The sequence below is a fragment of the Elephantulus edwardii genome, unplaced genomic scaffold (genome assembly GCF_000299155.1).
Source record: "Elephantulus edwardii isolate Elephantulus edwardi_28Jun2011 unplaced genomic scaffold, EleEdw1.0 scaffold00031, whole genome shotgun sequence".
Taxonomy (NCBI): domain Eukaryota; kingdom Metazoa; phylum Chordata; class Mammalia; order Macroscelidea; family Macroscelididae; genus Elephantulus; species Elephantulus edwardii.
The window spans coordinates 11,755,628-11,782,701 of NW_006399781.1; the positions used below are offsets into that span (position 1 = coordinate 11,755,628).

The 27,074-nt window shown below is 41.5% G+C and overlaps 1 protein-coding gene across 1 annotated transcript; it reads left to right on the forward strand.

The window, feature by feature from the left end:
* Positions 1-1,469: 1,469 nt before the first annotated feature.
* On the forward strand, positions 1,470-27,074 carry DNAJB11 (DnaJ (Hsp40) homolog, subfamily B, member 11). The gene is made up of 10 exons (XM_006884105.1): positions 1,470-1,608; positions 4,635-4,791; positions 13,528-13,625; positions 16,686-16,818; positions 21,762-21,904; positions 22,959-23,041; positions 23,678-23,735; positions 24,770-24,881; positions 25,588-25,747; positions 26,626-27,074. The coding sequence occupies exons 1-10, from the start codon at positions 1,541-1,543 to the stop codon at positions 26,688-26,690; spliced, it is 1,077 nt and encodes a 358-aa protein (XP_006884167.1). The 5' UTR covers positions 1,470-1,540; the 3' UTR covers positions 26,691-27,074.

The following is a 27,074-nucleotide window of genomic DNA, read 5'->3' on the forward strand; positions in this document are numbered from 1 at the left end:
AGAGTGAAGGCTACATGGTGGAGTGGACCTGGGGGAGGGTTTGTAAAACAATGAACGAATTTTACTTTTCCAAGAGGGTAGTGTACTGGGGGGAGGGTTGGGAGGGGAGAAAAGTGCAACAATGAATGAATGGAAATCCAAAGTCTTTGTAAATTTTTTACTGATATTAATAATAAATTTAAATAAAACAACAAAAAAAAGAGGAAGATGGGACGTGGTAAAATACTAGGAGAGAACAGATTATGTCAAATCCATATTCATTGCCACGCAGTGGGAACTGAACTCACTTATATCCAATGAGCTTCTGGGAGACTGTAAAATCGCACGTGAGGAGATGGCCCATCTTTCTTTCCTGGATCCCTAATCGACTCTACCTGTGGGTTAGCAGCCAAACTCCCTAGGGACCAGAATACCAGAGCTCCCTAAACTAGGGTTGTTGTTATTAGGTACCATCGAGTCGGAATCTACCCATAGCTGCCCCTACAGCGGGTCCCCCCCGACAACCCCAAGCAGTTAATTGCATGGGAGGAGATTGTCTGTCCTTCTCCAGCAGCTGGTGGATTTTATTGCCTGCCTTTGGGTTGGTGATTCTAAGGGCAATGGACAATCATTAGGACTCTTAAGCAGGAAGGATATGATGATTCGACGTTTTAAATCAAGGGAGAGAGGGCTGAGTGAACAATAGCTAGCAGAATATTAAGAGTGGAAGCAGAGAGACCACTTAGGAGGTCTTCCCAGGTGAAATGGTGACCTGGTCCAGAGGGACAGAGGTAGAGGTGTAGAACTGTAGAGATTCAGAATAGTCAAGAGCAAGACACTGAATTTTGTTCTGAAATTTGAAGTTGCTGTTAGGTGCTGTTCTGTCAGCTTCAACTCTAGCAACTTCTCGTACAGTAAGGTAGAAGCAATGAGTCCCTTTTTCTGTCTCTGCCCATCTCTCCGACGTCCCTCCATCCTAGCTTCAGAAAGGGATTCACTATGAATGAAATTCCGATACTTGAACCAACTCAACGTGTCCTTCTGGCAACTGGTTGGCGCTAGAGAGCTCGCCTTCTGATTGGTGAAGCGTCTGAGCAGGCAGGCGAGTGGAAACCTTGTACCTCGGCCATCCTCCTCTGGCCCCACAGCCGGGGATACGCAATTTTCTCCGACTTTTCGGGAGCTGGAGTTGAGAAGATTCCTGCAGCGGCGCAACTCTCTGACGATCCCTTTTCTAATTGGCCGCGAGTCCCGGCTTGCAGTTCTGAGAGCTCACTGGCTGCCGGCGCCGCCTCGGAGGTGAAGTGTACTGCGCTGATTGGCTGCGAGATGCCGGCCGCGTGTGATGTCCCGCGCAGCCATTGGCCTGCGTCTGCTGGGGGCTTCTCTCTCCGGGACTGGACTCCCGGGAAGTGGGCTGGCACAGGAAGGGGCAAGCTAGTGATCGCTGTGGACCAGAGTAGGGGGTTCCCGGCGTGAAGCGCCCTCACAGGGTCAGGTGGCCCGGCGAGCGGAGGCGGCCGTGAGGAGTGCGTGGGCTAGGGTCCCGGACCGAGAAACCATGGCCCCGCAGAACCTGGGCACCTTCTGCCTGTTGCTGCTGTACCTCATCGGAACCGTGATCGCCGGGTGAGGGACAGGCACCTGCGGGCTCAGGGCCTGTGTGTCAGCTTTTGCAAGGAAGGAGACTGAGTAGGGGGTCGGTGGGGGATGAAGCTGAAGGAGTGGAAGGAAGGGTAGTGCTAGGGGGAGGCTGTGGGAGAATGCAGGCCAGACTAGTGTCGTGGAGAGGGGAGCTGTGAGTGGCACGAGGCTTGAGAGGGACTTAGATCCAGACTTAGCTCCAAAGACAAATTTGCCCAGCTGAGTGGGTGCCAGTGCCAGATACCCTGCGAGGAGGAAAGAAGGGAATGAAGGAAAGATGACTGTGAGCTGAAGCCATGTCGTGCAAAGGTGGGAGAGAGAAGGGGCTTCTGAGTATATTGAAGAATAGAGACAGGCTTGAGGTTCAGGGGCTGGGCAGGTCTTTGGTCTGAGAGATGAGGTATGCCTTGCCGTGCAAAGAAGAGTACGATGCTGTGGGAGCCAGCCCGCGAGCCATTGGAGGTCTGAGATGAAAGTGGGTGGATTATGATCCAACCACAGTGAAGAAGTTAGGATCCAACCACAGTGAAGTGAGGGGAGCAGCTAGGGAAGCCAGGCCCACTGGGAAGCCCTTATTCTTCCTGGTTTCTAGGATATTGCACCTAAGCTATCAGTGTGTGTTACTGCCTCCCTCAGTGGTACTTTTCTTGAGAAGCTGAATGACATTATGAGCAGGAACAGAAAGTTCACCCACAAGCAATTTACCGTGATTCTAGCCTACACCCTCGCTCCGCTTGCAAGCTTACGTGACCTTGAACGAACTTTGTGAATTCTCATTTATAACATGAAAATAACATGTCTCCTATGTGAAGGGAGTGGGACGAGAACTCTTGAGGATTCTTCCTGCCCGTGATTCTGCAAAGTTGATAGAATATGCCAGGCTAATATTTCAGATGGCAGAGGAGAACAGAGTCTTAGCCTCTTTTGATTTGTTGATATGTTGTTCTAAGTCAGGGCAATAATACTAGTAGAGTTTGAAAATGTATGTGCTTGTTATTAAGATTTCCTCCCCCCCCTATTATTTATACTTAAACTTTTTTTTCCCCCTTGGGAAACATCTTAAGTGTCTAATATTTACTTAATCTAGGTAATGCTGTATTGTTTTTATGGAAATTTTTGGCAATTCTTTTTAGACTTAAAGCAACAAATGCCTCAAATTAGTGATATAAATGTTGAGACGTTTGTAACGTTAAACTTCAGTTAGTCAGAAAAGAGTCTTTTGGGAATAGTAAAGTGGGTGCTAGCTATCTCTTAAATTCTTTTTTTCTGATCTGTTACTTAACCATTTTTATCAAATATATTTTATGTGCTGGTGGCCGAGTGACTAAGGAGTTGCACTGCCAATCCAAAGGCAGGTGGTGCAAATCTACCAGCTGCTCCAATTTGTAGCTTCTGAAAACCTACTGAAGGTTCAGCTATGAGTTGATTATGACTCAATGGTGCTGGCTTGCTGTATTCTAAGTATTTCTTGTTCTTTATCCCTTGAGATGTTTTGTCATTAATTAAATGATACTTTTGAGTAATTTCATTCTTAATACAAGCAAAGTCAAGATTTTACACCTGGGAGTTGGGGAGAAGAAGGTTTCTTATGAAATGGTTTTTGTTTTGTATTTTGTTGTTTTTTAATATCCCGTCCTATATGGCCTAGATCTTGATACCCCAATGCATTTTTAATTTACAAAGCATACTATCCTTGCTATATCACTGTCACTGTTACAAACATCTTTCCTACCCACTCCTCCTCGTTGAAGGAAGATATTTTCAGAATCATTCATAGTGGCAAAAGGAATAAAATGGATTATTTTTATTCTTTTTTTTTTCCCCCCATGGGCCAAATACCATCTCCACACTAAAAGTTTTTATCGTTTTTCTTGTCTGCCTTTCTTCAAAAAAGTGTCTGTTAAGATTGGGCTCCAGCATAGGCCATGGGGTGAATAGTTCTCTACTTCATTTTCCAGCTTATGCACATCCGTGGCTGCTAAGATACATAGGCTCCTGCAGGTGGGCTTCAGCAACTGTCTATAAATAAACCTTGTTCTAGACAAAAATAATATGATAACAGTAGTAGAAATTCCCAGAAGATTGCAATTTTCTTTCTCTTTTAGCTAACACATCACAACTCATATATAAAATAAAAACGTTATTGTCTCTTAAGAGTTGTTTTTGGGATGTTAACCTCCTGTTTTAATCACCTCATCGTTAGCCTGCTAACAGTTCTGTTAATCAGATCTTTAATTTAACATTCTCTTATGGAATAAGAAAAATTACCCTTTGAAGTTATTTGATTTTTGGAAATAGAAGTCACTTGGACTCAGTACAGAGAAATAAAATGAAGAATTAATTTGATCATATAGTTATTGGCCAAAGATAACCTGGTGGCATCATTGGTAGGAAGTTGCACTGCTAATTGAAAGGTGTCACCACACTGGAAGTTCGAATCCACCAGTGGCTTTGAGGGAGAAAGGTGGTGTCTTTCTTCCTGTGTGGTTTGCAGCCTCTGATAACTCCCTGTATGGTCAGCTCTGAGTCAGTTCCAGTTCAACCACAATACATTTTTGGGAGTGAGCACTTATGGCCATAAAATAAGAGATTGATTTTCTTTTTAAAAAAACTGAGGGTAGTTTTAAAAGAGAACTGCCACAGATGTTTTCAATAATTCTAACATTGCTCAAAAAGTACGTAACTTGTCATTGTGGTTAATGTGTAATTCACTTTGTTACATATATGGTCTCTTTCTAGTAATTTTCTTGTCACATCATTTGTCTTCCTTCATTTTATTTTTTTTATTATTATTTTTGTGTGAGTGTACCATCAAATCAGATCTGACTGGTACAGGAGGAGATTGTCCCTCCTTCCCCGGCAAAGCATCTGGTGGATTCGAACCGTGCGCCTCTGGAATTGTAGTTGCAGCTCCTTGCCACTAGGCCACCAGAGCTCCCCTGTCTTCCTTAATTTTATAATAAAATGTAATGTACACCTCTTTAATGATGGCTTTTCTCTGTCCCCTCCAGGCGAGATTTCTATAAGATCTTGGGGGTGCCTCGCAGTGCCTCTATAAAGGATATTAAAAAAGCCTATAGAAAACTAGCTCTGCAGCTTCATCCAGACCGGAACCCTGATGATCCACGAGCTCAGGAGAAATTCCAGGATCTGGGTGCTGCTTATGAGGTAAGTCAGAAAAGGATCACCTATGAATCAAATGTTCATCTATAGAACAAGCCACATAACTTAGAGAAATATTCTTCTTTCAACTGACTTCTACTTTAAAATAGATGTTGTTGTTGTTATGTGCCGTCGAGTTGCTTGAGACTCATAGCGACGCTATGTACAACAGCCCTAAACTCCGCTCTGTCCTGTGCCAATCGCACTGTCTCTGATAGTCCCATCCCAATTGCCCCAGTCACTGAATCGATCCACCTTATAGAGGGCCTTCCCCTCCTGCGCTGTCCCTCCACCCTCCCAAGCATAATGTCCCTCTCCAAGGACTGGTCCCTCCTCACAACATGCCCAAAGTATGTTAGACGAAGCCTCAGAATCCTTGCCTCCAAGGAGCAGGCCTGTTTAACCCTCTCCAGGATTAATCTGTTTGTTTTCTTAGCAGTCCATGGTACCCTCAATTCTCTTCTCCAGCACCACTGCTCAAAGACATCAATTCTCCTTCTATCCTTCCTAGTCATTGTCCAACTCTCTGATGCATAACCATGGCCTGTATCAGACACACCTTAGTCTCCAGAGAGACATCATTGCTCTTCAGTACTTTGGAGAGGTCCTTAACAGCAGACTTTCCCATCGCAATACATCTTTTAATTTCCTGGCTACTAGTGCCAAGAGTGTTGACTGTGGAGCCAAGCAAACCAAAACTGTGAACAATTTCAATCTCATCACCAACCATCCTGATGCTGCCAGTTGGTCCAGTGGTGAGAATCTTTGTCTTCTTGATACTGAGCCTCAATCCATACTGAAGGCTGCAGTCCCTGACCCTCTGCAGCAAGCGCTTCAGGTCTTCCTCAGTTTCAGCAAGCAGGGTTGTGTCATCTGCATAACGCACATTGTTGATAGATCTTCTACCAATCCTGATGCCACACATCTCTTCATAGAGCCCAGCCTCCCAGATAATCTGTTCTACATACAGGTTGAAAAGGTATGGAGACAATAACTCTTGGTTCCAAGAAAATTACAGCCTTGTTAACACTGTGAAGCAGTTCTGCTCAGTCTTGTATGATCTAAATGGCAAAGAACATTCTGGTTTGATTTTAATACTTGAGAGTATATTGTACTCACATTCATCTTAATAGGTGACATTTTCTTTTTTTGTATTATTGCTAGGGGCCGTCGACTCACTTCCCATTGTAATGACCCTGCATACAACAGAATGACGCACCAGCCAGCGTGCACCATTGTCATCCTCTCCGTGGTGCTTAAGCTCCTTCTTAAAGCTTTTGTGTCAGTCCACCTCATTGAAGCTCTCCTCTTTTTGCTCACCTTCCATTTCCCCAAGCATAATGCCCCTCTCCAGGACTGACCACTCCTGATAATATGCCCAAAATATTACCGTCCTTGTGCTAAAGACCATTCTACATTTCTTCCAAAACAGATTTGCCCTTTTGGAAGTCCAGTTTATATGTAAAATTCTTTGCCAACACCATTTTCAAAGGCATCAATTCTTTCCTCTTTATTCATTAGCCAACTTTCACATACATATAAGGTCAATGGAAATACCATAACTTGATTCAGGTGTAATTTAGTCCTCCACATGGACTTTAGCACTTGCTCTTTAGCACTTTAAAGAAGTCCTGGTGGTTGTTGTAGAGTACAATTGAGTCAGAACCGACCCATATCTGACCCTCCAGTAGGTTTTCAGAGGCAGTTAATTGCCTAGGAAGAGATTGCCTGTCCATCTCCCAAAGCTGACCCTCCAGCGAGTTTTCGGAGGCAATTATTGTATGGGAGGAAATTGCCTATTCTTCTCCCATGGAGTGGCTGGTGGATTCGAACGCATGTCTTCATCATTACAGTGCAGCTTCTTGAAGCAAATTTTCCCTGTGCAATATATCACTTGATTTCTTGACAGCTACTTTCATGGATTTTCATTGTGGATCGGATCCATGTAAGATGAAATCCTTGCAACTTTAATTATTCCTCCATTTATCATGATATTTACTAGTCCAGTTGTGAGGATTTCTGTTTCCTTATATTGATATGTAATCTGTATTAAGATTACGGGGTTTTTTTTTGTTTGTTTGTTTTTTTTAAGATTACGGTTTTTTAACTTCATCAGTAAGTGCATCAAGTGTCTTTGTTTTCTGACTCCCAGTACCTCTCCAGTACCTCTCCAAGCTCTTGCTCCTTGCAAAAGATTGATCTTCCATATACACCTAGACAATGTGGAGGCTCATGAGTTTAGGAAAGCTGCCATTGAAAGACCCCCCATTGCCTCCTTCATATCTTCTACATAGCACAGGTTGTTAATGAATCTTCCTCAAATCCTCATGCCAAATTCTCCTTGTAGTTCATCTTCTCAGTTTATTTACTCAGCATACAGATAGAATGTTGTTATGTGCTGCCTAGTCGACAACAACTCCTAGCAGTCCTGTAAACAATGACCCTGAACCTTGCCCTATCCTGAGCCAACCTTACCATCTCCCACACACCAAACCCCATTTTTCACAGATACAGTAGGTGTGGTGAAAGGTACAGCCCTGACTGTGCAGTATCCCTTCACTCTTTTGAAGAACTGTTTCTTGGTCTGTATACAAGTTCCCAGTAGAAAAAGGTCAAGGATTGAAGCTGAATGTCAAGAAAATAAAGATTCTCACCACTGGGCCAATTGGCAGCATCATGATAGATTGTTGACAGCTTTAGTTTGCTTGGCTCCACAATCAACACTATTGGTACGAGCAGCCAGGAAATTAAAAGATGTATTGTGTTGGGAAAGTCTGTTGTCAGAGACCTCTCCAAGGTGCTGAAGAGCAATGATGTCAGTCCGGACACGGCCATGGTCTTTACCATTACTTGCTATACTTCAGAGAGCTGGACAGTGACTAGGAATGATAAAAGGAGAGTTGACGCCTTTGAGCTTTGGTGCTGGAGAAGAGTATTGAATATACCATGGACGGCTAGAAGAACAAGTTCGTCCTGGAGAGGGTGAAGACAGGCTGCTTCTTGGAGATAAGGTTCTGAAGCTTTGTCTGACATAGATTTGGACATGTTGCAAGGAGGGACCAATCCTTGGAGAGGGACGTCATGCTTGGGAGGGTGGAGGAATGGCACAGGAGAGGAAGACCTTCGATGATTGATTCCTTCACTGAGGTAATGGGGATAGGCGTGTCAGAGACAGTGAGATTGGCAATGGATAGAGCAGGGTTTAGGGCTATTGTACATAGGGTCACTATGAGTAGCAAGCGACTCGGCACATAACAACAACAGTACAAGTTCTACATCAGCACAGTTAAGTGTCGCAGAATCCCTGTCTTTGCAATATTATCTATAATGTATTATGATCCAAACAGTTGAATGTCACTAGTTGAAGTCACTAATATGCAGCTAAACATCTTTCTGGTTGTTGTTGCTAAGTGTCGTCAAGTCATAGACGACTCATAGCAATCCTATGAATGAAAGACCTGAACACTTGTATAACTTTCATCATTTCTCCAACTTCAGAGGGTTTACGGAGGCAGGTCATTTTGGAAGCAGATGCCACGCCTGCTTCCAAGCTTGTTTTAATCAGGGCGCTCCACCAAACACTGTCAACCATGGGTAACCCTTATCACATTTGACACATCAGTGTCACAGTGTTTAGCATCACAGCAACCACAACTTACCTCTGTACAGCAAATTGACACACCAGGGCTATACCACTTAGAAGAATGTTTGACCAAAAACAATTGAAACTAGGCTTGAGGGCCGCAGATTAAAATCACCTACCTTTGGCAGTCTCTGCTTTTAACCGAGATCCATCTAGCATCAGCAATGATTGATATTTCTTTTGTTTAAGAAAATTAAGGCAGTTTCAGAGTTATAAAGAGAATTCCTTCCTGTATCTTTAAATTGTTTTATGTAAATTGGAACAGGTGCATACAGGTTTTTTTTAACCTTACTTTAGTGCAAGGGAAGAATGGATGCTTTTCAGTTATTTAAAAGCTGCATGTGCAGCTAATAAAGATGATTGTGATAAAGGGATTGATTAAACTGTTTTACTCTGAGGGCAAATTTATGTAACATGAGGGATAGTAGGAGTTGTAGCTAAGTCAGATGTTTATTTGTAACATTGAAAAGAAAGAAATGAAAGTAAGATTCCTAAGTTATTGAGAAAGTTGATCCTTTCTAATCATCCAGTTTGAGAACTTGAGCTAGAAATATAAGTCTAGCTTAAGAATTGGCAAACCCACATGCACATAGGGACTAGACACATAACATGCAGGGCAAAAATAAAACATGATACCAGTTATTCTGCCTCCATAGTTGTGAGCAGTATAAACTGAACTGAGACAAGCGATAACCTTCTTAACTCATTTCATGGCAACAGTTGTTACTGCCCCTATGGAAATGCAAATATTGGATTTTTGTTGTTGTGAAGAGGAATTAGAAATATCTTCTGATTGTAAAAACTTGGTAACTCAAAAAATTATGGCCCAACAAAATAGTAATAGCTTGAATTGGTAACTTCTCTATACTACAGAAGCCAAAACGTTTTCCTGTGTTGTCTCATTTAATCTTTACTAAACACGATGAGAAATGTTACTCAAAACCCAAAGCTTATCGCCATTTGGTCGGAATTGACTCAGAGCTTATATTCCAATGGCTTTTCAGAGGCTGTAAATAACTGGGGAGGAGACCACCCATCTTTCTCCCTCAGAGCAGCTGGTGAATTCAACACTCATGTCTTTGGATTGGCAGCACCATTTCCTACTCCCTGCTTGTGTACATGAAATATATTAGAGCTGAGCTTAATTGTATTTCTGTTTTTAAAAGGGCACAGAAAAATATTTTAACTAGACAAAGCACAGAGCAAAAACTCCTGAATTCAGGTTAACAAATCTGAAAAAAGCTTTAGTACTTTGACAGAACCTGAAAGGAAGGGATATGGAGAGCCCTCCAGAATGAGCTGTGGAAGCCAGACAGTGATTGATGTCAGGTGGCCTACACCTGAGGGGCTTCTCGCTTCTTCCTTCATGCATAGGACAGGAAATCTTGAATATGGGGCCCATAAACTTAAGGTAACCGTTGCCTACAAAGTTATAGGTAATGTTTTGTTTTTGGTTGATAATATTCCAGATTCCATATTTTGCATGCAGTTTCTCATAATTGGTCCTATTTGCGAGGAACTCAGAATATTTTATCAGGAAGCTGTTGCTATGGATTTACTGTGCTCTTGAAAGAATCTCTTAGATTCTTTATCCATATCCTAGACAGGCATTTATATATGTGGTTTATTTATCAGACTGCGATTTGTGGAACTTTGAAAAACTTTCTAGCCACAAATTCAAGTTTTCTTCTTAGTGTCCTGAAAAATATATTTGTGTTCCCAAAACATAATCCTAGCTCAGTATCAAGAGTTATTTTGTGAGTACAAATTTGTCTTCTCTACTGGGCAAGGATTAGTGCTGGTGTCTTAATTAGTTGGGACTCTTGAGGTATATGGCCAAACACCATCCCTTTTCCTTTTTTTTTTCTTTTCTTTTCTTGATAAAATAGCTTCCAAGACCATGGAATAAAATTGCACTCTTTAGCCAGAAGAAAAATGAGGAGGAAGTCTGAAAATAGATGACTTTAAGGGCAGGTTGTACTATAGAAGCCTTCTTGATGCCTTTGAGTTATGCTGAAAAGGAGTACTGAATAACCCATTTGTTTGCCAAAAGATCAAACAAATATGTCTCAGGTAAGGTTCAGCCAGAGCACTCCGTGGAGGCAGATATGGTGAAGCTTTGTCTTTCATTCTTTGGACTTGTAGCTAGGTGAGGCTGTTGCTTAGAAAGGGACATCATACTTGGAAAGGTGGAGGGTTAGCCAAGGAGGGAAAGACCCTCAGTGAGATGGGTTGGCATGGTGACTTCAGCAGTGGTCTCTAGTGTGTCAGATGATGAGGATGGCACAGGGTAGGGCAAGGTTCAGGTCAGCTGTTCACAGGGTCACTATGAGTCATACTCAGCTTGACAGCACCTAACAACAACAACATGATTGACGCAGTGACTATAGCAATGGACTCAAGTGTATAAGTGATGATGAAGACGGCACAGATAGAGCAGAGATCAGATCCATTGTTCATAGAATCGCAGTGAGTCATAGTCACCTATTATACCCACACAGCATCTATCAGCAAAACAAGAAGCATGTCTAAAAAGAAACTGGCCTAAGATTATCTTTATTTGGGTATATGATATTTTTGTAGACACAAATGTAAACTCGTTCTGAGTTCAGAAAGCCTAGTAATAAAGGAGCTGCACTGTGACATCCCCCCCCCAATAGGGTTGGTTCCAACTCTTCATAATTAGTACCTAACAGTACAGAACGACATAGCCTTTTCTAAGAATGCCTGGTGTACAGTGGGTTAAGCACTCAGGTGCTTAACTGAAAGGTCAGTATTTCAAACCTATCAGCTGCTCTACAGGAGAAAGATGTGATGACTTGCTTGTGCAAAGGTTAAAAATTTTAAAAACTCCAACTCTTTGCTGTCAAGACAGATTCCATACTTAGCTGACCCTCCAGCACATCCCCAAGGCTGTAAATTGCAGGGAGGAGAGTGTCATCTTAGTCCCTTGGAGCCACTGGTGGATTCCGTCTGTCAGAGAGGCTTGACCTTTGGGTTAGTAAAGCAAGGTCAAAGCCCTGTGGGAATGACTACTATATATTATGGGGTCAGCAAGAGTTGGATTGACTGTTGCCACAAAGCGTCTGTTTGTGAGGATGTTTGCTTGTCAAAGTCTCTTCTCTTACCTTCTCTTTTTGAGCTGACTTTAGTAAAAAACTTTTGTCATTTCTGAGGTAACCCAGAAATAGTTGTTTGCCTTTAAGAATGCTCACTCTCCTGTACATTCAATTTCTGCTCTTTACTTTAAATATATCTTAAGCTCAGGCCTCAAACCACAAGTGTGTTGTGTTTGGATATTCCAAACAGGTCTTTTCTTCTGCTGAGTCAACAGGTACTACCTGCTTCTAAAGTCTTTTCTTGGGCCACTGTGAGTTTCAGCTTGAAATACCTTTTCTTTCAGTCTTTGTCAAGTATTTACGAATACTACAAAAAGGTTATAAAACCATTTGACTTTCAAAGATACTAGGGTGTACATATGATAGATTACTGTGAATAGAAGGGAAATAATCTGCTTTGTATGATGATGACGACATATTTTGAAGAGTGTGGAGGATTCTTGTGTTTTCACATTCTTTAATCGTATGGACAGCAGTCTCGATGGTTCAGTGTTTTAAGCATTACGCTGCCAACCCAAATGTCATTAGTTTGAACCTTCTAGGTGCTCTTTGGGAGAAAGAGAAAGCCAAAGATTGTAGCCTCAGGATCCATACGAGGCAATTCTCCTCCGTCCTGTCAGGATCACTGTGAGCTGGACTTGATTGAACAACAGTGGTTTCAATTTGGTTTTAGCATTGTACATGGAGTGGGTGCAGTAAGAAAATATGAGGCTGTGGTTGTGTATAGTTTTATGAAACAAACTTAAAAATTATTTTCAAACTTTGAGATGGACCTTAAACTATCTTTATGGAGTGTTGTCCCTTTTTACGATCTCTGGATTTCAACAAAAAAATAAATTTCACACACACACACACGGCATAATGTTCCATAATGTTCCAGTCCTCTGTAAATGGATTTTTACATACACCAAAACATAGTCGGAGGTGGCCAGAAGTGTGTGAAGATAAAGCATTATGCACGTTTGGAGGACCCTTGGAAGCAAGGACACTTTGTCTCATACACGTTAGACATGCTGTTTGGTGTGGCCAGTCCTTGGAGAAGGACATCATGCTTGGAAAGGTGGAGGGTCAGTGTAAGAGAGGAGGACCACAATGAGATGGGTTAACACTGACTGTAGCAATGGGTTCAAGTATGTGACATAGTGAGGATGGCACAGAATAGGGCAGGGTTCAAGTCCACCCTTTATAGGGTTGCTGTGAGTTGGAGTCAACTTGATAGCACATAACAATGTCTGCACGATCTCATTACTCTTTGTATGTGTAGATGTATGTGCATATGAGCATGTGTCTATATGAAGGCACAAACAAATCTTGGGCTTATAGCGTGGTGGTGGTGAAGTGTCGTTGAGTGGAGTGCAACTCAGAACTATTTTCCTACTGTAGTACTTTTATCACTTATGAAGATCTCTCATCGTTAAATTCCAGTTGTAGTTTAGGGAGACAATAGTATGTGGTGGTTAAAAGCTTAAGCACTGGAGTCAGATGGGCTGAGAAGTGAGTGAGGGATCCATCCTACCACTTTTTACTCAACTTCACAGACATGTTGCTAGTCTCAGATCAATTTAAGTATCCAATCCTGAGAAAGAGAACTTTAGGGGTATAGTCCATAGCACGTTGCGTTGCTAACCCAAAGGCCACACTCCTGTGTTGGTTTGAATCCATGAGTGGCTCTAAGGGAGAAAAGTGGATTTTCTGTCTTGGAAGCTGAGTCAAAACCAACACAATTGGCAGTGAATGTTTTGAGTTTTGATAAATTCAAACTTAAAACATAAATACTGTGGAAGTTATAAAATGGGCAATATACCAAAAATTTAGGCTTTTACAGAAAATTACTTTGTAACACATTTTAATACTATACATAATGAATACTACATTTCACAAATCTTAGACACATTGTCAGTTTTTTAAGCAAACCACATACAAATGCACCTTAAGGAGATTTCAATTCAAGATCTTTTTCCTGCATTGATTTATCCTCAGGTTCTGTCAGATAGTGAGAAACGGAAACAGTATGATGCTTATGGGGAAGAGGGATTGAAAGATGGCCATCAGAGCTCCCATGGAGACATTTTTTCACAGTAAGTATCTACTCATCTGCAAGGCATTGGAGTCTGGGAATGGGTCACTTGGTAATTAAAGATTTAGTCTTACTCCTTTGTTCAAAATGTTGTGATAAAGAGTAAAACTGTTCTGACACTTGACCACACATCAACTTGGCATCCTCTCTGAGGGAAGGTAGCTGTCTTTTAACTTCACAAAGCTTCTGGAAAAACAGCCCTAAGTGGGCTGTCTATCTAGTCAACCACATCAATCAAAAGATTTTGATTTGTGGAGAAGTAAGTTTATGTGGAATCCAGTTCATCCACATTGACTCTCTTAATCTTCAAAGTACCTCACATGGTTGTTGTTATGTGCCCTTGAGCCTCCTGCAACTCATAGTGAGCCTTGCACAACAGCTCTTCAAAGCTTGCCCTGTCCTGAGCCATTCTCACTGATTCTGACACACCTACCCCCATTGCTCAGTTACTGTATCAATCCATCTCATTCAGGGTCTTCCTTTCCTGCACTGTCCCTCCACCTTTCCAAGCATGATGTCCTCTGAGGATCGGTCCCTCCTAGCCTCATGCCCAAAGTAATGTGAGACAGAGCTTGAAAACCCTAGCCTCCAAGGAGAAACTCGGTTTCACCCTCTCCAAGATGGACCTGTTTGTTTTCTTGGCAGTCCATGGTATGTTTAAGATTCTTCTCCAGCATCTCAACTCAAAGGCATCAATTCTTCTTCTGTCATCCTTAGTCATAATCTACCTCTTGGATGCATACCAAGTAATTTTGAAGGCCATGGCCTGGATCAGGTGCACTTTAGTCTCTAGACTGACATCGTTGCTTCTCAGTACTCTGGAAAGGTCCCTGACCGCAGACAGGCAGAGTAAATGAGAAAGTCCTGTGCCCATACCTTCTTAATGACCAAATTAATTTTGATCATTTTTAGTCCTCACAGCAAAAAAGGGATGATTATGATAATCTGTGATAAGGACAAGAACTGGAGTGAATGCTCTTCTATCTCCTGCAGGGCCCAGCTCTCTGACAGTGGTATGTGGTTAACTGGCATCTCCTCTCCTTACTCTGAGAAACCCTCTTAGTTGAGCATTTGAATTTCCACATGCCTGGATGATGCCATGTACTCACCATAAAAGCTAACCAAGCAAACTTTTTCTATCAATTGGATTTGACTCTGGGTGAACCCTTGGTTACAGAGTCGGCCTATGCTCTATCAGGTTTGCTGGGCTGTAATGAATACAGAAGCACATCACTGGGCTTTTGGTGGGTAGCCATGTGCACTATTTGCTGTACCCATGTGCTTGGATCTTAAACTGAAATTTCAGGTCTGAAATGGTAAAACAAATAACTATTTGGATGCAAATTGTTATGGAGAGAAGTCTTACTTATTTCGTCATATTCTAAAAGAGTTTGTGAACCCTTTCCCAAAAAGAAGCTATTCTCTGTTACCTGTGATTGCTTTCCAGTTTGGTATTTGGGGTGAGAGGATAACTTTCCGGGTTTCAGGAGAATGTAAGAGGGAGGGCGCTCTGGTGGCCTGGTGGTGAGGGGCTGTGCTGGCAACATGAAAGCATGCTGATTTAATCCACCAGTTGCTCTGTGGGAGAGAGATGGGCAGTCTCCTTCAGGTGATTTGCTGCCTCTAAAAACCTTCTGGAAGATCAGCTACGACTTGGTTCCTGCTCGACGGTACACAGCAACTTGAGTAAGGGAGCTCTGGTGGCCGCATGGTAAGGAGTTGCGATACCAGCCTAAAGGCAGGTTGCTCAAATCTGCCAGGTGCTTGGGGGGAGAAATATGAACCGTCTCCTTCCACGCAATTTACAACCTCTGAAAACCCCCTGGAGGGTCAGCTGTGAGTTACTTCTGATTCCACGGCACATTACAGCAGCAAAAATATGAGTCATAGAGTACCTTTTATTTCTCCAGTATTCGTTTTGGTGTTTTGGTCTGTGAGAGAAGGGTCCTCTTGCTCCAGCTTTTTGAAGTGATACCTAGAAATACCTTAAAGAGAAAAAATTCCTCCCTGCTTGTGCTTTTATTTAAGATTCAGGGCAGGTGTTCTTCCAGGGTTGGACTGGGAGGAAGTATATAGGTCATCACTGTGCTAATATCCATCGGAGTCTTCTTAATAACACTAAGAATTAACACTAAGATTAGAATTGAAGGTCAAGGTTGATATTACTATTATTTTTTTTATTTGCAGAAATTAATTCTGGTCTTATAGATGCCAGAACGTCCTCTTCCTGAGGACCAGAGCTTGACTAAGGTGGATTCTTTTTTAGCTTATTTAGTTATGTGCTCAGAATTGTTTTACAGAATATGCTTCTTTCACCAGAGTTAGCCTCTGAAGAGTATGGAACTTGTGATCAAAATTATCTTTCAAAATCTCTTAATTTAACTATAAAGTTCAGAATTATGTGGTATTATAGATACTCTTCCCTTTCTCAAAACCATCAATTCAGATTTTGTACAATATTGGAATAGATTATTATTTCATTGCTTGAGTATAGTTCACATAAAGATATTTAGGACCATATTGTATTAAAAAATGAAATTTTTGTGTGGATATGGCAAAATGATAGGGATGATAGAAAGAAAATTGATGCCTTTGAGCTGTGGTGCAGGAGAAGAGTATTGACTGTACCATGGACTGCCAGGAGAACAAACAGGTTTGTCCTGGAGATGGTGAAACCAGGCTTCTCCTTGGAGGCAAGGATTCTGAGGCTCTGTATGACATACTTTGGACATGTTGCAAGGCGGGATCAGTCCTCGGAAAGGCACGACATGCTTGGAAGGGCGCAAAATAGAAAGACCCTTGATGAGATGAATTGATTCAGTGACTAAGATAATGGGAGTATTTGTGTTGAAGACAATAAGATTGGCACAGGATAGAGCAGGGATATGGCTATTGTACATAGGGTCACTGTGGCCACTAGAAACTCAACATATAACAACAATAACATGGCAATATGATTGATATTGTATTATTAAAAATTGTGCATCATAAAGGAAACTAGGTAGTTGTGAGACATGAATTCCTATTTCTTTTCCTGAAAACTTTTTCCTTAATTCAACAGCTTCTTCGGAGATTTTGGTTTCATGTTTGGCGGAGCGCCACGTCAGCAAGACAGAAATATTCCAAGAGGAAGTGATATTATTGTAGATCTAGAAGTCACTTTGGAAGAAGTATATGCTGGGAATTTTGTGGAAGTAAGTGAAATAATAATTCAGCTATTCATAATGACTTCCAGAACAATTCTGTGGGCTTATATATCTATCTGCATGCTCCTTCCCTATTAGAATTCCTTTTCTCTCTTCAAAGGTGGCTTCTTGTTATGTGCCCTTGAGTCATCTGTGACCCATAGCGACCCTTTGTACAGCAACTCTGAAGCTTGCCCTTTCCTGAACCAGTCTCCCTAATTCTGACATACCAATCTCCATTGTCCTAGTCACTGTATCAGTCCATCTTATCCGGGGTCTTGCTCTCCTGCGCTGTCCTTCCACCCTTCCGAGCATGATGTCTTTCTCTAAGGATTGGTCTCTCCTGGCTCTGTGCCCAAAGTATGTGAGGCAGAGCTTCAAAATCCTAGCCTCCAAGGAGAGACTTGGTTTCACCCTCACCAAGACAGATTTCTTGTTTTCTTGGCAGTCCATGGTATCTCCAGCACCACAATTTGAAGGCGTTGATTCTTCTTCTGTCATCCTTAGTCATTGTCTAGCTCTCTGATGCATAGCAAGTAATTGTGAAGGCCATGCCTGGATTAGGGTACCTTAGTCTCTAGACTGCCGTCATTGCTTTTCAGTACTCTGGAGAGATCCCTAACAGCAATTTTCCCAATGCAGTTCTTTTGATTTTCTGACGGCTGGTGCTAAGAGTGTTCTTCTCCATCTATCATGGTGCTGACAATTTCTCTGCTGAATTGTGTGATTTTTGTTCCCTTGCTGTTCTTGTTTGTGGGGTGCTCTGGTGGGGGAATCAGTAGGGAGTTGTGCTGCTAACAACCCAAAGTTTACATTTACCTCTCTAGTCTTTCGAATCTGCCACCAGCTTGAGGAGAAAGGTGGGCTGTTCTTGTTTGTTTGTTTCTTTTATTATGTATTGGTGAGTGCCTAACAAAGGTGCTCCTTCAAATGAAAGCAAAACAAAACAAAAAACCCAACAAAAAGCCAAAATCAGCAGTTTGACTCTGTCAGTCACTCTGGGTAGAAAGGTGGGCAGCTTCTCTGGTAAAGATGTACAGCCATGGAAACACAGGACTCGAACTTGACTTTACAGCTGTGGATTTGGTTTTACCCAAGTAATATGTTTTTTTTTTTTTTTTTTACTTTGTGAAAATAGAATGCACTCTCTTCTGGAACTTTGTTATGCTAACTAAATAACTAAATGTTATGCTAAACATAGTGTCTTAGCTACTGAGTGCTGCTGGAGTAGAGATGGACGACAAGTGGATGGCTTCAACACATAGAATCTTATTTATTTTTTTAATAGTTTAAATAACTGGATGTCTGAATTCAAGGTGCCAGCTCTTTGGAAAGATTTTCTTTTTCTAAGGGCCCTGAAGGAAGGGCTCGTTTCCTTTCAGGTTGCGTTTTTTGACATCTTGTTGTAGATTCACTTCCCTCATCTCATTTCTGCTTATTGTGTCACCTTCCTTATATCTCAAAAGAGAATAACCACAAAAAGCATCCTGCGCTAATTCCACCTTATTAACATAACGAAGACAGCCTGTTTCTGAATGAGATTATAACCACAGGCTTGTTGTCCTTAGGTGCCATGATTCAGTGGCTTGTAGAGAGCCCGTGAACAGTGGATGGGAACCCGGCCATGCTCAAGTCCAGGGCAGCAGTCATGGCATCCGTCCCTCTCACCCAGAGGTCCTCTCTTTGCTGAGCGTTTAGCAGCCTTTTCTTTTTTTTAAAAAAAATTGGGGGGGAGGGAAGGAGGTATAATTCAATCAATAGCAAGTCATCCATGCTATTGTTCGTAGTTAAAATTCTGCGGAGTCAATTTCATTACGTATACCACAATTTTTCAATAGGCTTTTAGGTTATATTTCCTTTTTGTCTTTTTTAAATTCTGAATAGTGGCCCTGTGGACAGTCTTGCGCATAAATCCAGGTACACCTGAGCAAGAATTTCCTTTGGGTAGGGGCATACCCCTGAGGAGTTGAGTTTTAGGGTAGTATGAACAAATGTTCAATTTTACAAGATAATACCATATTGTTTGCCAAAGTGATTGCCCCAAAGTTTTACAGAATCACTACCTCTCTAAATAAAACTTGGAATTATTACATTTCTTCATTTTTGCTCATAAAACAGAACCTCACTGTGGCCATTATTTACATTTTGTTGATTAATAAGTAGAAGAAGGGCCTCTTCAGGTGTCATTTAGACATATGTGTCCCCTCTTGGGTGAAATGCCTGTACCTGTTTTTTTGCCCATTTTTCTATTGAGTTGTTTGTTCCTTTGTTGACTGAATGTTGTAAAAATATTTAACAATTTGTAACTTGCCCTTTTGTTATATTATAGATTTCATTAAATGAACAGATGGATTTGATTTTAATTTGGTCAGAGTTACCAGTCTTTGATGGTTTATTTTGATGTCTATTTAAGAATTTCTTTTCTACCGTAAAGAATGCTGTTCACCTATATTTTCTACCAATACTTTGAGATTTTTTAATTTCCTATTGTTTATCTCTTTGTAATTCTGGGAATTTTAATTACATTATTTCTTCAGACACTGAATCCTCTTCACGGGACTTCTGCTTCTTCCTGCCCTCACTTCCTTTAATCTTCTGGCTTCTTTCTCAGAGGGGCTACATCCTCATCTTCTGACTAGTTCAGTGTTCAGCTGTAGTGGTGGTGGTGGTCTTAGGCTCCAGCAAGTTGACTCCAATGCATAGGACCCTATGTAATGGTGGCCGAGTGGCAAGAAGCTGTGCTTCAATCTTGAAGGCAAGTGATTCGATGCCACCAGGAGAAGGCTGGACAATCTCCTATGCAATTAACTGTCTCTGAAAACCCGCTGGAGGGTCAGCTTTGGATTGGTTCCAACTCAGCGGTACACAACAATAGTATAGCCATGCTAATAATACTCTGATTTCCTGGGTTTTATTTCAACTCAATCTTTTTCTACATGATATTCTCCTTGATTCTGTTATTTCTGAATATCTATTTTATTTTGCTGCTATCTCCTCTTCCCTCGTTAAGTATTCTCATGCTTCTTTTAACTTCTTTGTATATCTTCTCTGACAAATGTTACTTAAGCTGTATGGGTTGTCCAGTGTGTTGGTTTTTGTTGGGACTGAGTACTTGGCCCCTTGGTGTTGGCCTTGTTTGGCCATCTTCCCTCATGGGAACTCTGTCCCTGCTGGAGCAGGCTGAAGCAGCCACATCCAGCGTTTTCACTACAGTTTTTGGTTAATTATCTTGTTTTTTGTGTCTGGACTTCTGCGGAAGGGCAGGCGGTACTCATCCCAAGGTTACCTAGGAGAAAGACACAGTGGAAGGTGAACTACTTTTGTTCTAGCATCTTCTCACTGCCTCCACTGGGTGCTGTTGCCTCAAGTTGTAGCCATTGCCCTACAGACTCACACCAATCCAAGGCAGATTTCCATCTCCCATGTTTTCTCACAAATGTTGTGTTAACTATTTCCTGGAATCCTTGTTTTCTTTGTCATTTTCCTAGGATTTATTTTGGAGGCAGTGGTTGACAGCCTCCATATTTTTGCCATCTTGACAAGAAGTAAACATTGTTTTCTTACTTGTGAGTTTTCACTAAATGATTGAAAGATTAAACAATTAAAGGTGAAGTAACTGGCTTGTAATACTGTTGTCCCATCTGCAAAATGGGAGAATGAGACATTGGAAACATAGGCCTTCTTGCCTTAAAACCCAGAAAGCTTACGTAGATGGGAGAAAGAAGTGAGCTTTATTCGCCCCTCTGTTCCTCTTCTGCCATCACTAATATTAACTATACCGCTAATATTTTCCCAAATAGACGACTATTTAATCTGATTATTGTGAAGGGTGTGAGTGGCTTTGATATTTAAATTACACCTTACAAGTGCCCTTGTTATATAAAATAAACTTTACATTTCTTTAAAGGAAAAAAACCATGAACACTTGCACAGTGGCTAGAGCATGGACTTTGGAGCCAGATTGCCTGGATGAGAATTTGGCTCTGCCATTAATTTCTTCATAATTATCCTTTCTCTGCTTCTTTTACCTCATCAGCAAAATAGAGATCCCCACAGTACCTGCCTCATAAGACTTGTGAGGATTAAATAACCCTAAGTACCTAGGGTACTCATTGGCCAAATCAATACTACAGAGTGCATTACTTACTAGTTGTTACTATTCTTGTAACTTGTTCTTTTGGCCTGGACTTCCATGTGCTAGTATACTTTGAGGGGATTTTCCATTGATCATTTGTGTCATCCTGCTGCATGTGCATTTGACTTGTGATTAGGTCTTTGACTAAATAAATAAGTGAAAATAAATATGCATTTCCTAGGCTGGATAGATAGTAATTTTCACATACTTGGAGAGATCAGAATATTTTATTGTGTGTCAGGTACAGAGAGAGGGTTATTGTCCACGTAATCGGAATTGAGATAGTACAGACATTCCTGGACTGAGTTTCCTGCAACAAGGAGGTATTTCAATAAGTTAATCATTCAAAAAAAAAAAATAAGTTAATCATAGGATTAGGTCAGAGTGACATACTAGCTTTGAAAGGATTGGATTGTTCAGAGATTGTACTTGACAGCTCCTATCTCCTTTCAAAGTTAATTCTGTAAACTTTAACTCATTAGGATTTACTTTTGACATAGAAATGCTGATACATACATATTGTTTTCAGTTTTTTATTATGTTCTTTCGTCTCTATCCTTCTCTATCCTTAGAACCTGAGTTGCTCAAGTATCCTTTTCTTCATTCCTGTTTGGAAAGTGATCTGTAATTGCTTAGGGAGTTTTGGCTGCTTTAGGCCACCCTGAGGGGTAACTTGCCAGAAAAAGAGAATTTTCTAATCTGGGCACATGCAACAGCCCTCATGGGTTGAGGAAACGAAAACCTGTTTTATTTGAGGGAATAGACTTGGTGTTCCAAGGCCCAAGTTCAGTCCTGCTGGTGTCTGTGCACCTCCTAGGTGGTTCGAAACAAACCTGTGGCGAGACAGGCGCCGGGAAAACGGAAATGCAACTGCCGGCAGGAGATGAGAACCACGCAGCTGGGCCCTGGGCGCTTCCAGATGACGCAGGAGGTGGTGTGCGACGAGTGCCCCAATGTCAAGTAAGTCAACACCTTTACACAACCAGAGGCACTTCAAGGGTCTGATCTAACTAGGACAGTACTGATGGCCTACACTTAAAGGTTTTTTTTTTTCTTTTCTTTTTCCCATTCCCTCATGTTCTACCAAAGGATCGAGCAAAGAAATGCAATTTCCTCCCAGGAAAAGTATTTCTTCTGTCTCCTGTAGTGTTTCTGAACTAATAGGTAGTACCCTTTGGTTCTGAATATACCTACCAAGTCTTAACATTGTTTTCTTCCTTCTTGAAATGTTAAAGCAATTTTAGTCAACATTTCAAATTTGTGTTATTTGTGGATTATGTTATAAAAACAACTGTTTACTAGAATCACTGAGTACAGGAAAGCATGTTAAATGTAATGTTGAGCAAACAGTTGTCCATGCTGATATTTAATACGTTGCTGCAAATGATGGCAAAAAAAAATGTGTTTCTAAGCACAGTCGTCAATTTAAGTGTACGGCAACATGTTAATATATGTCTTGGCATTCAGAATCAACAGATCTGTGTCATGTGCCCCAACTACAGACCTACGCAGTGCTTTCTTCTTTGTCTTCAGAATCCAGAACTGCCAGCTCTCTCTCTGTGTGTGTGTGTGTGTGTGTGTGTGTGTGTGAGAGAGTGAGAGAGAGAGTGAGAGAGAGAGAGAGAGTGAGTATGTCAACTGTGGATTTCCATGAGATGGGGGAAAGGGAAAATCATCTGATATGAGAATCCTCCGGTAGATTTCTAATAGCATCTGTCTATCCCTCCAGGTACACTTTTATGTGTGGGAGTGGTTTTATCTGTTTCTGATTACACAGTTCAGAGTCATTCTCCCGAGACAGGCTTTTGTGGAGGCATCACCTGGGTGTTTCTGTAACATAGAGTTACTCTGTCTTGCATGTGGGAATGTAGAAAAAGTAAAGGGACATCCGATAGCTTTGTTGAGTTGACAAGACAAAGTCATCTAAGGAAAAAAGTTCTGATCGAATAGGAAGAGCTTTAATTATGGATCTGGAGCCTAAGTTTTATATTTCTCTCAATTCTTTTTGTCTCAGACTAGTGAATGAAGAACGAACACTGGAAGTGGAAATAGAGCCTGGAGTGAGAGATGGCATGGAGTACCCCTTCATTGGAGAAGGTGAAATACTGATACTGCTGTTTTAATGTAACTTTCTACTCATGAATACCCTGACTCCTCACCCTGCCACACCCTATGTCTTAATGGTCACACAGTAAATGCACATACAATTTCAACACTTTAAGACTGGTCTTAGGGTGCAGAAACCCTTCTTTATCTGTCAAGATTGGTTCCCTTAAGTAGTGTTACTGTTTATCCTTCAACTCTGTGGCCAGCGGTCAAAGTAACTAAGTAAAATCAAGATTGAGGGCATTCAGACTTTAAATAGGATTGATTTAACTCAGCAATGAAAGTAGACACGTGGCTCTAGTTGGCATTAATAAGGTGCTCTCAGGATTGATATTAAATTGACAACTGAAAACTCTTAGACAAATAAGGGAAAATAGGCTTTAAGACTTCAGATTCGGGAAATGAGTGAGTCATTTCTTGTTGAGGAACTAGGTAGTTATTTACTGCTGTACCTTTGACACAGTTGACCTCCGTGCATCATCTATAGTTTGGTCAAACAGGCTGGAGACCCTATTCTCACATATAAATTTGACAGCCAGCGCCCTTGGTAGTGGTTTATAAAAACTCCCTCTCAAATGCCGCATAGATTTGTGTGACTGACCGCATGCTCTCATCTGTTCTGACCAGGTGAGCCTCACGTGGACGGGGAACCAGGAGACTTACGGTTCCGAATCAGAGTTGTCAAGTAAGTAAGCCAGTGTTAGGTGCACCTGCTTCTTAGGTAGACCAGAGTTCAGAGGTCTTGACAACCGTCAGTGCATTTTCAGATTCCTCCTGTCTGTTGTCCTTGGTACCCTAAACAGTTTTTTGTGACTCAACAACTCTACTGGAGAGTTAATTTGTAAAATAATTCGTAAAATACTAGATTGGGGCCTGGAATTGAGCCTCAGGTATTTATTGATATAGCATCCAAAAGGTATTGTAAAGCAAGCATCCATAGACAAGTGAGGAGTTGAATGAGAAGCAGACAAGGATAGAGAGTGAAGGAGAGGTGAGACTTTTCCGTAGGAAATATGGTATCACATTCAAATGGGACAGTTTTCCATAGAACAAACTTCTACTGGTAACAGTATTAATAATGAGCAGCTTCTCTGCAGAAAGAACGAGCTCAGGTCTGCCCTTCAGCACTGAATGCTGCTTAGATAAGAATTTCACCAGAAAAAAAAGGCTTCTTATTTACTATCCCTCTCATTAAAATGTCAGAAACTAGTGTTACCTTTGTGTCTAAAGATTCATTGGTCTAGAATTCCCACTTCACTGGCTCAGACTGGTCCCTCATCACACTCTAAAACCTTGGTGGTCTCTTCCCCAGTGGTCCTTACCTACCTGGTCTTTCTTCCCAGAGAAAGTGGAACATTAGCTGTTTCCTGAATAAACCTGGTACCTTCTCAACTCCTTGTCTTGTTAGACCTTCCTCTCTAGTCCCACCCTCAGCCCCAGGTTATCTGTGTATTTAGGGCCTATTGGAGCCCGTTTCAGGAATCTTTCCCAGGGCCCACTGCCAGAAGCCCTCGTCCCCTCTCTGCCTTGATCCAGTTACTCATATTAGTGTTTCCCTTGCATACTTTGGCTTCTGGTCTGTGCACAAAGGAGTGCCTAATAAATGCTTACGTTTGAAAGAAGAATGGTCATCCTTGTATAAGATTTTTAAAAGCTTTCTGAATGTTCTCAGGGGAGGTGGAAGTTTCTTATGTTGTTCTTCCCTCTTTTTGTTTTTAGGCACCCGATATTTGAAAGGCGAGGAGATGATTTGTACACAAATGTGACAATCTCACTGGTTGAGTCCTTGGTTGGATTTGAGATGGATATTACTCACTTGGATGGTCACAAGGTAAACAAAATGGGTTTTCCCGTTTTTCCTTTCCTTGAAAGCCTTAAAGTGGATGACTCTGAGATTACGTCAGACTCTCCAATCACTTAAAGCCACCTGGATGCGTTTTTCAGTCTCTGGTCTGCATTCTCTCCTCCTCCTACCTCGAGATGTCCAGTAACAATGGTGCCACAGACCTTTCAATTGACCACCCTAGCATTCTCCACTGGCACGAGCCTTGCTTTTTTATCTTGTCTGTATATTTCCCTTTTCTGTTTTGAAATCTCTTTGCATTGTCCTAGTGATGTTCTCCTTGCCACTCCTTCCTCCTATAAACACTAACTTTGTGTAGCTTGTAATATTGTAATTAACAATTTTATCCATTCACTCTGACACATTTATATAACATTGTTTACAATAGTTTAATTACAATGTCAGATCAACCTCTTAATGGTACATTGCCTTTCCCTTCACCCAACTTACATATTTATGAGGTTTTTTTCACTCCCTTTTTCCTAACTTCCCATCCCTGGTAACTTTCCAGGAATGATTCTATGTGCAAACCTTTCCTTTGCTTTTTATGATAGTGGTCTCATAGCATGATAGTCCCTTAGAGACTACCATTCATGCAGCATAACTTGTTCCAGAGTCGCCCGTGTTGTATAGTATTTCACGCATCCTTAGTCATTTTCCACTGATGTGTAATTGTGTTCCTTTTGCCTTCCAGGTACATATTTCCCGGGATAAGATCACCAGGCCAGGAGCCAAGCTATGGAAGAAAGGGGAAGGGCTCCCTAACTTTGACAACAACAACATTAAGGGCTCTTTGATAATCACATTTGATGTGGATTTTCCAAAAGAACAGTTAACAGAAGAAGCAAGAGAAGGTGCGAAATGGGCTTGTGTGGTGGGATGGGGTAGCGGGTGGAATTAGGTTTTGTGTGCATGAGAACAAAGTGATTAAAGAGGGATAACAATATAAATTAAACTCTCCCATAGCATCAGCTATTTACATGTGTGAACTAAGGTAGAAATGAGTTCTACTTTCTCAGAATCCCAGGAATTAGGGATTGTGTGTGTATATGGGTGTAAAACAAAATGACTTAGAACAAATTAGAACAACCAATTGTTGAAGGAGGCATGAGGTGCTTTAGGACTGTTAGATGCTTAGCCTGTCTTCACTGATTGAGAAAAAGGCCTGATTGGTTGGCCTTAAATAGATAAAAAGTAGCCCCGTGGCTAGTACAGAGCATACTGCACTGCTGACTAGCCGAGCTGCTCTGATGGTGCAGATCGACCAGTGGCTCCAAGGGAGAAAGCCGGGTGGCCTCCTCCCATTAAGATACGTCACCTCAGAAAACTGATGGAGGCTTGTTATGAGTTGGAATTGACTCACTGGCAGTTAGTTTGAGTTTAAATGGTACAGCTAGAGCTGTAAGAGGTAAAATCTGAAAAGGGGACAAAGAAACAGCATGAAAGCGAGCTGAAGAGCTGTCTTTCCCTTTTGGTTACCTCTTCTTCCTGGGAGTAGGTGGAAGATGTTTACCTGAGAGAGAAAGACAGGAATGATACTGATTTTTCATGTGCATCTGTGGGACTGTCCCTAAGAGATGAGGTTGGAGATGAGCATTTGCTATTGGTTTGTTTAGTTCGATCTGTGGGTGTCATCAGGCCTTTTATGAAGCTCCCCATTAGCATTGCTTTTTCAATTTCAAGGAAGTCAGTGTGCTTTTTTAATGGATTCATTTATCCGTTGTCCTTTCAGGTATCAAACAACTACTTAAGCAAGGATCAGTGCAGAAGGTATACAATGGACTGCAAGGCTATTAAGAGCGAATAAATTTGGACTTTGTTTCAAATAAGTGAATCGGCGATATTTATTATCTGCAGGATTTGTGTGTGTGTGTTGTTTTATTTTCAATAAGCAAGTTTGACTTAATTTTTTTTTCCTAATGATCGTCCGGAAATGAATACGAAAGCGTAAGAACTTGCCCATTTGCATTCAGAAAAGAATGGCCAGCAGAAGGTTTGATAATACCTCGCCCTTCGGGGATTTACTGTCTGGTGCTGCTGCCTGAGTTTCAATTAAAGCCACAAGAGGACTCCAGGAACAAAAGAAACACAATCCGGAAGGTTAACATTAACTGTGAGCTATGTCGCTCAGATTGCCAACTTGAGAAGTATGTTTTTAAATACATTTTGTTGTTACTTTTT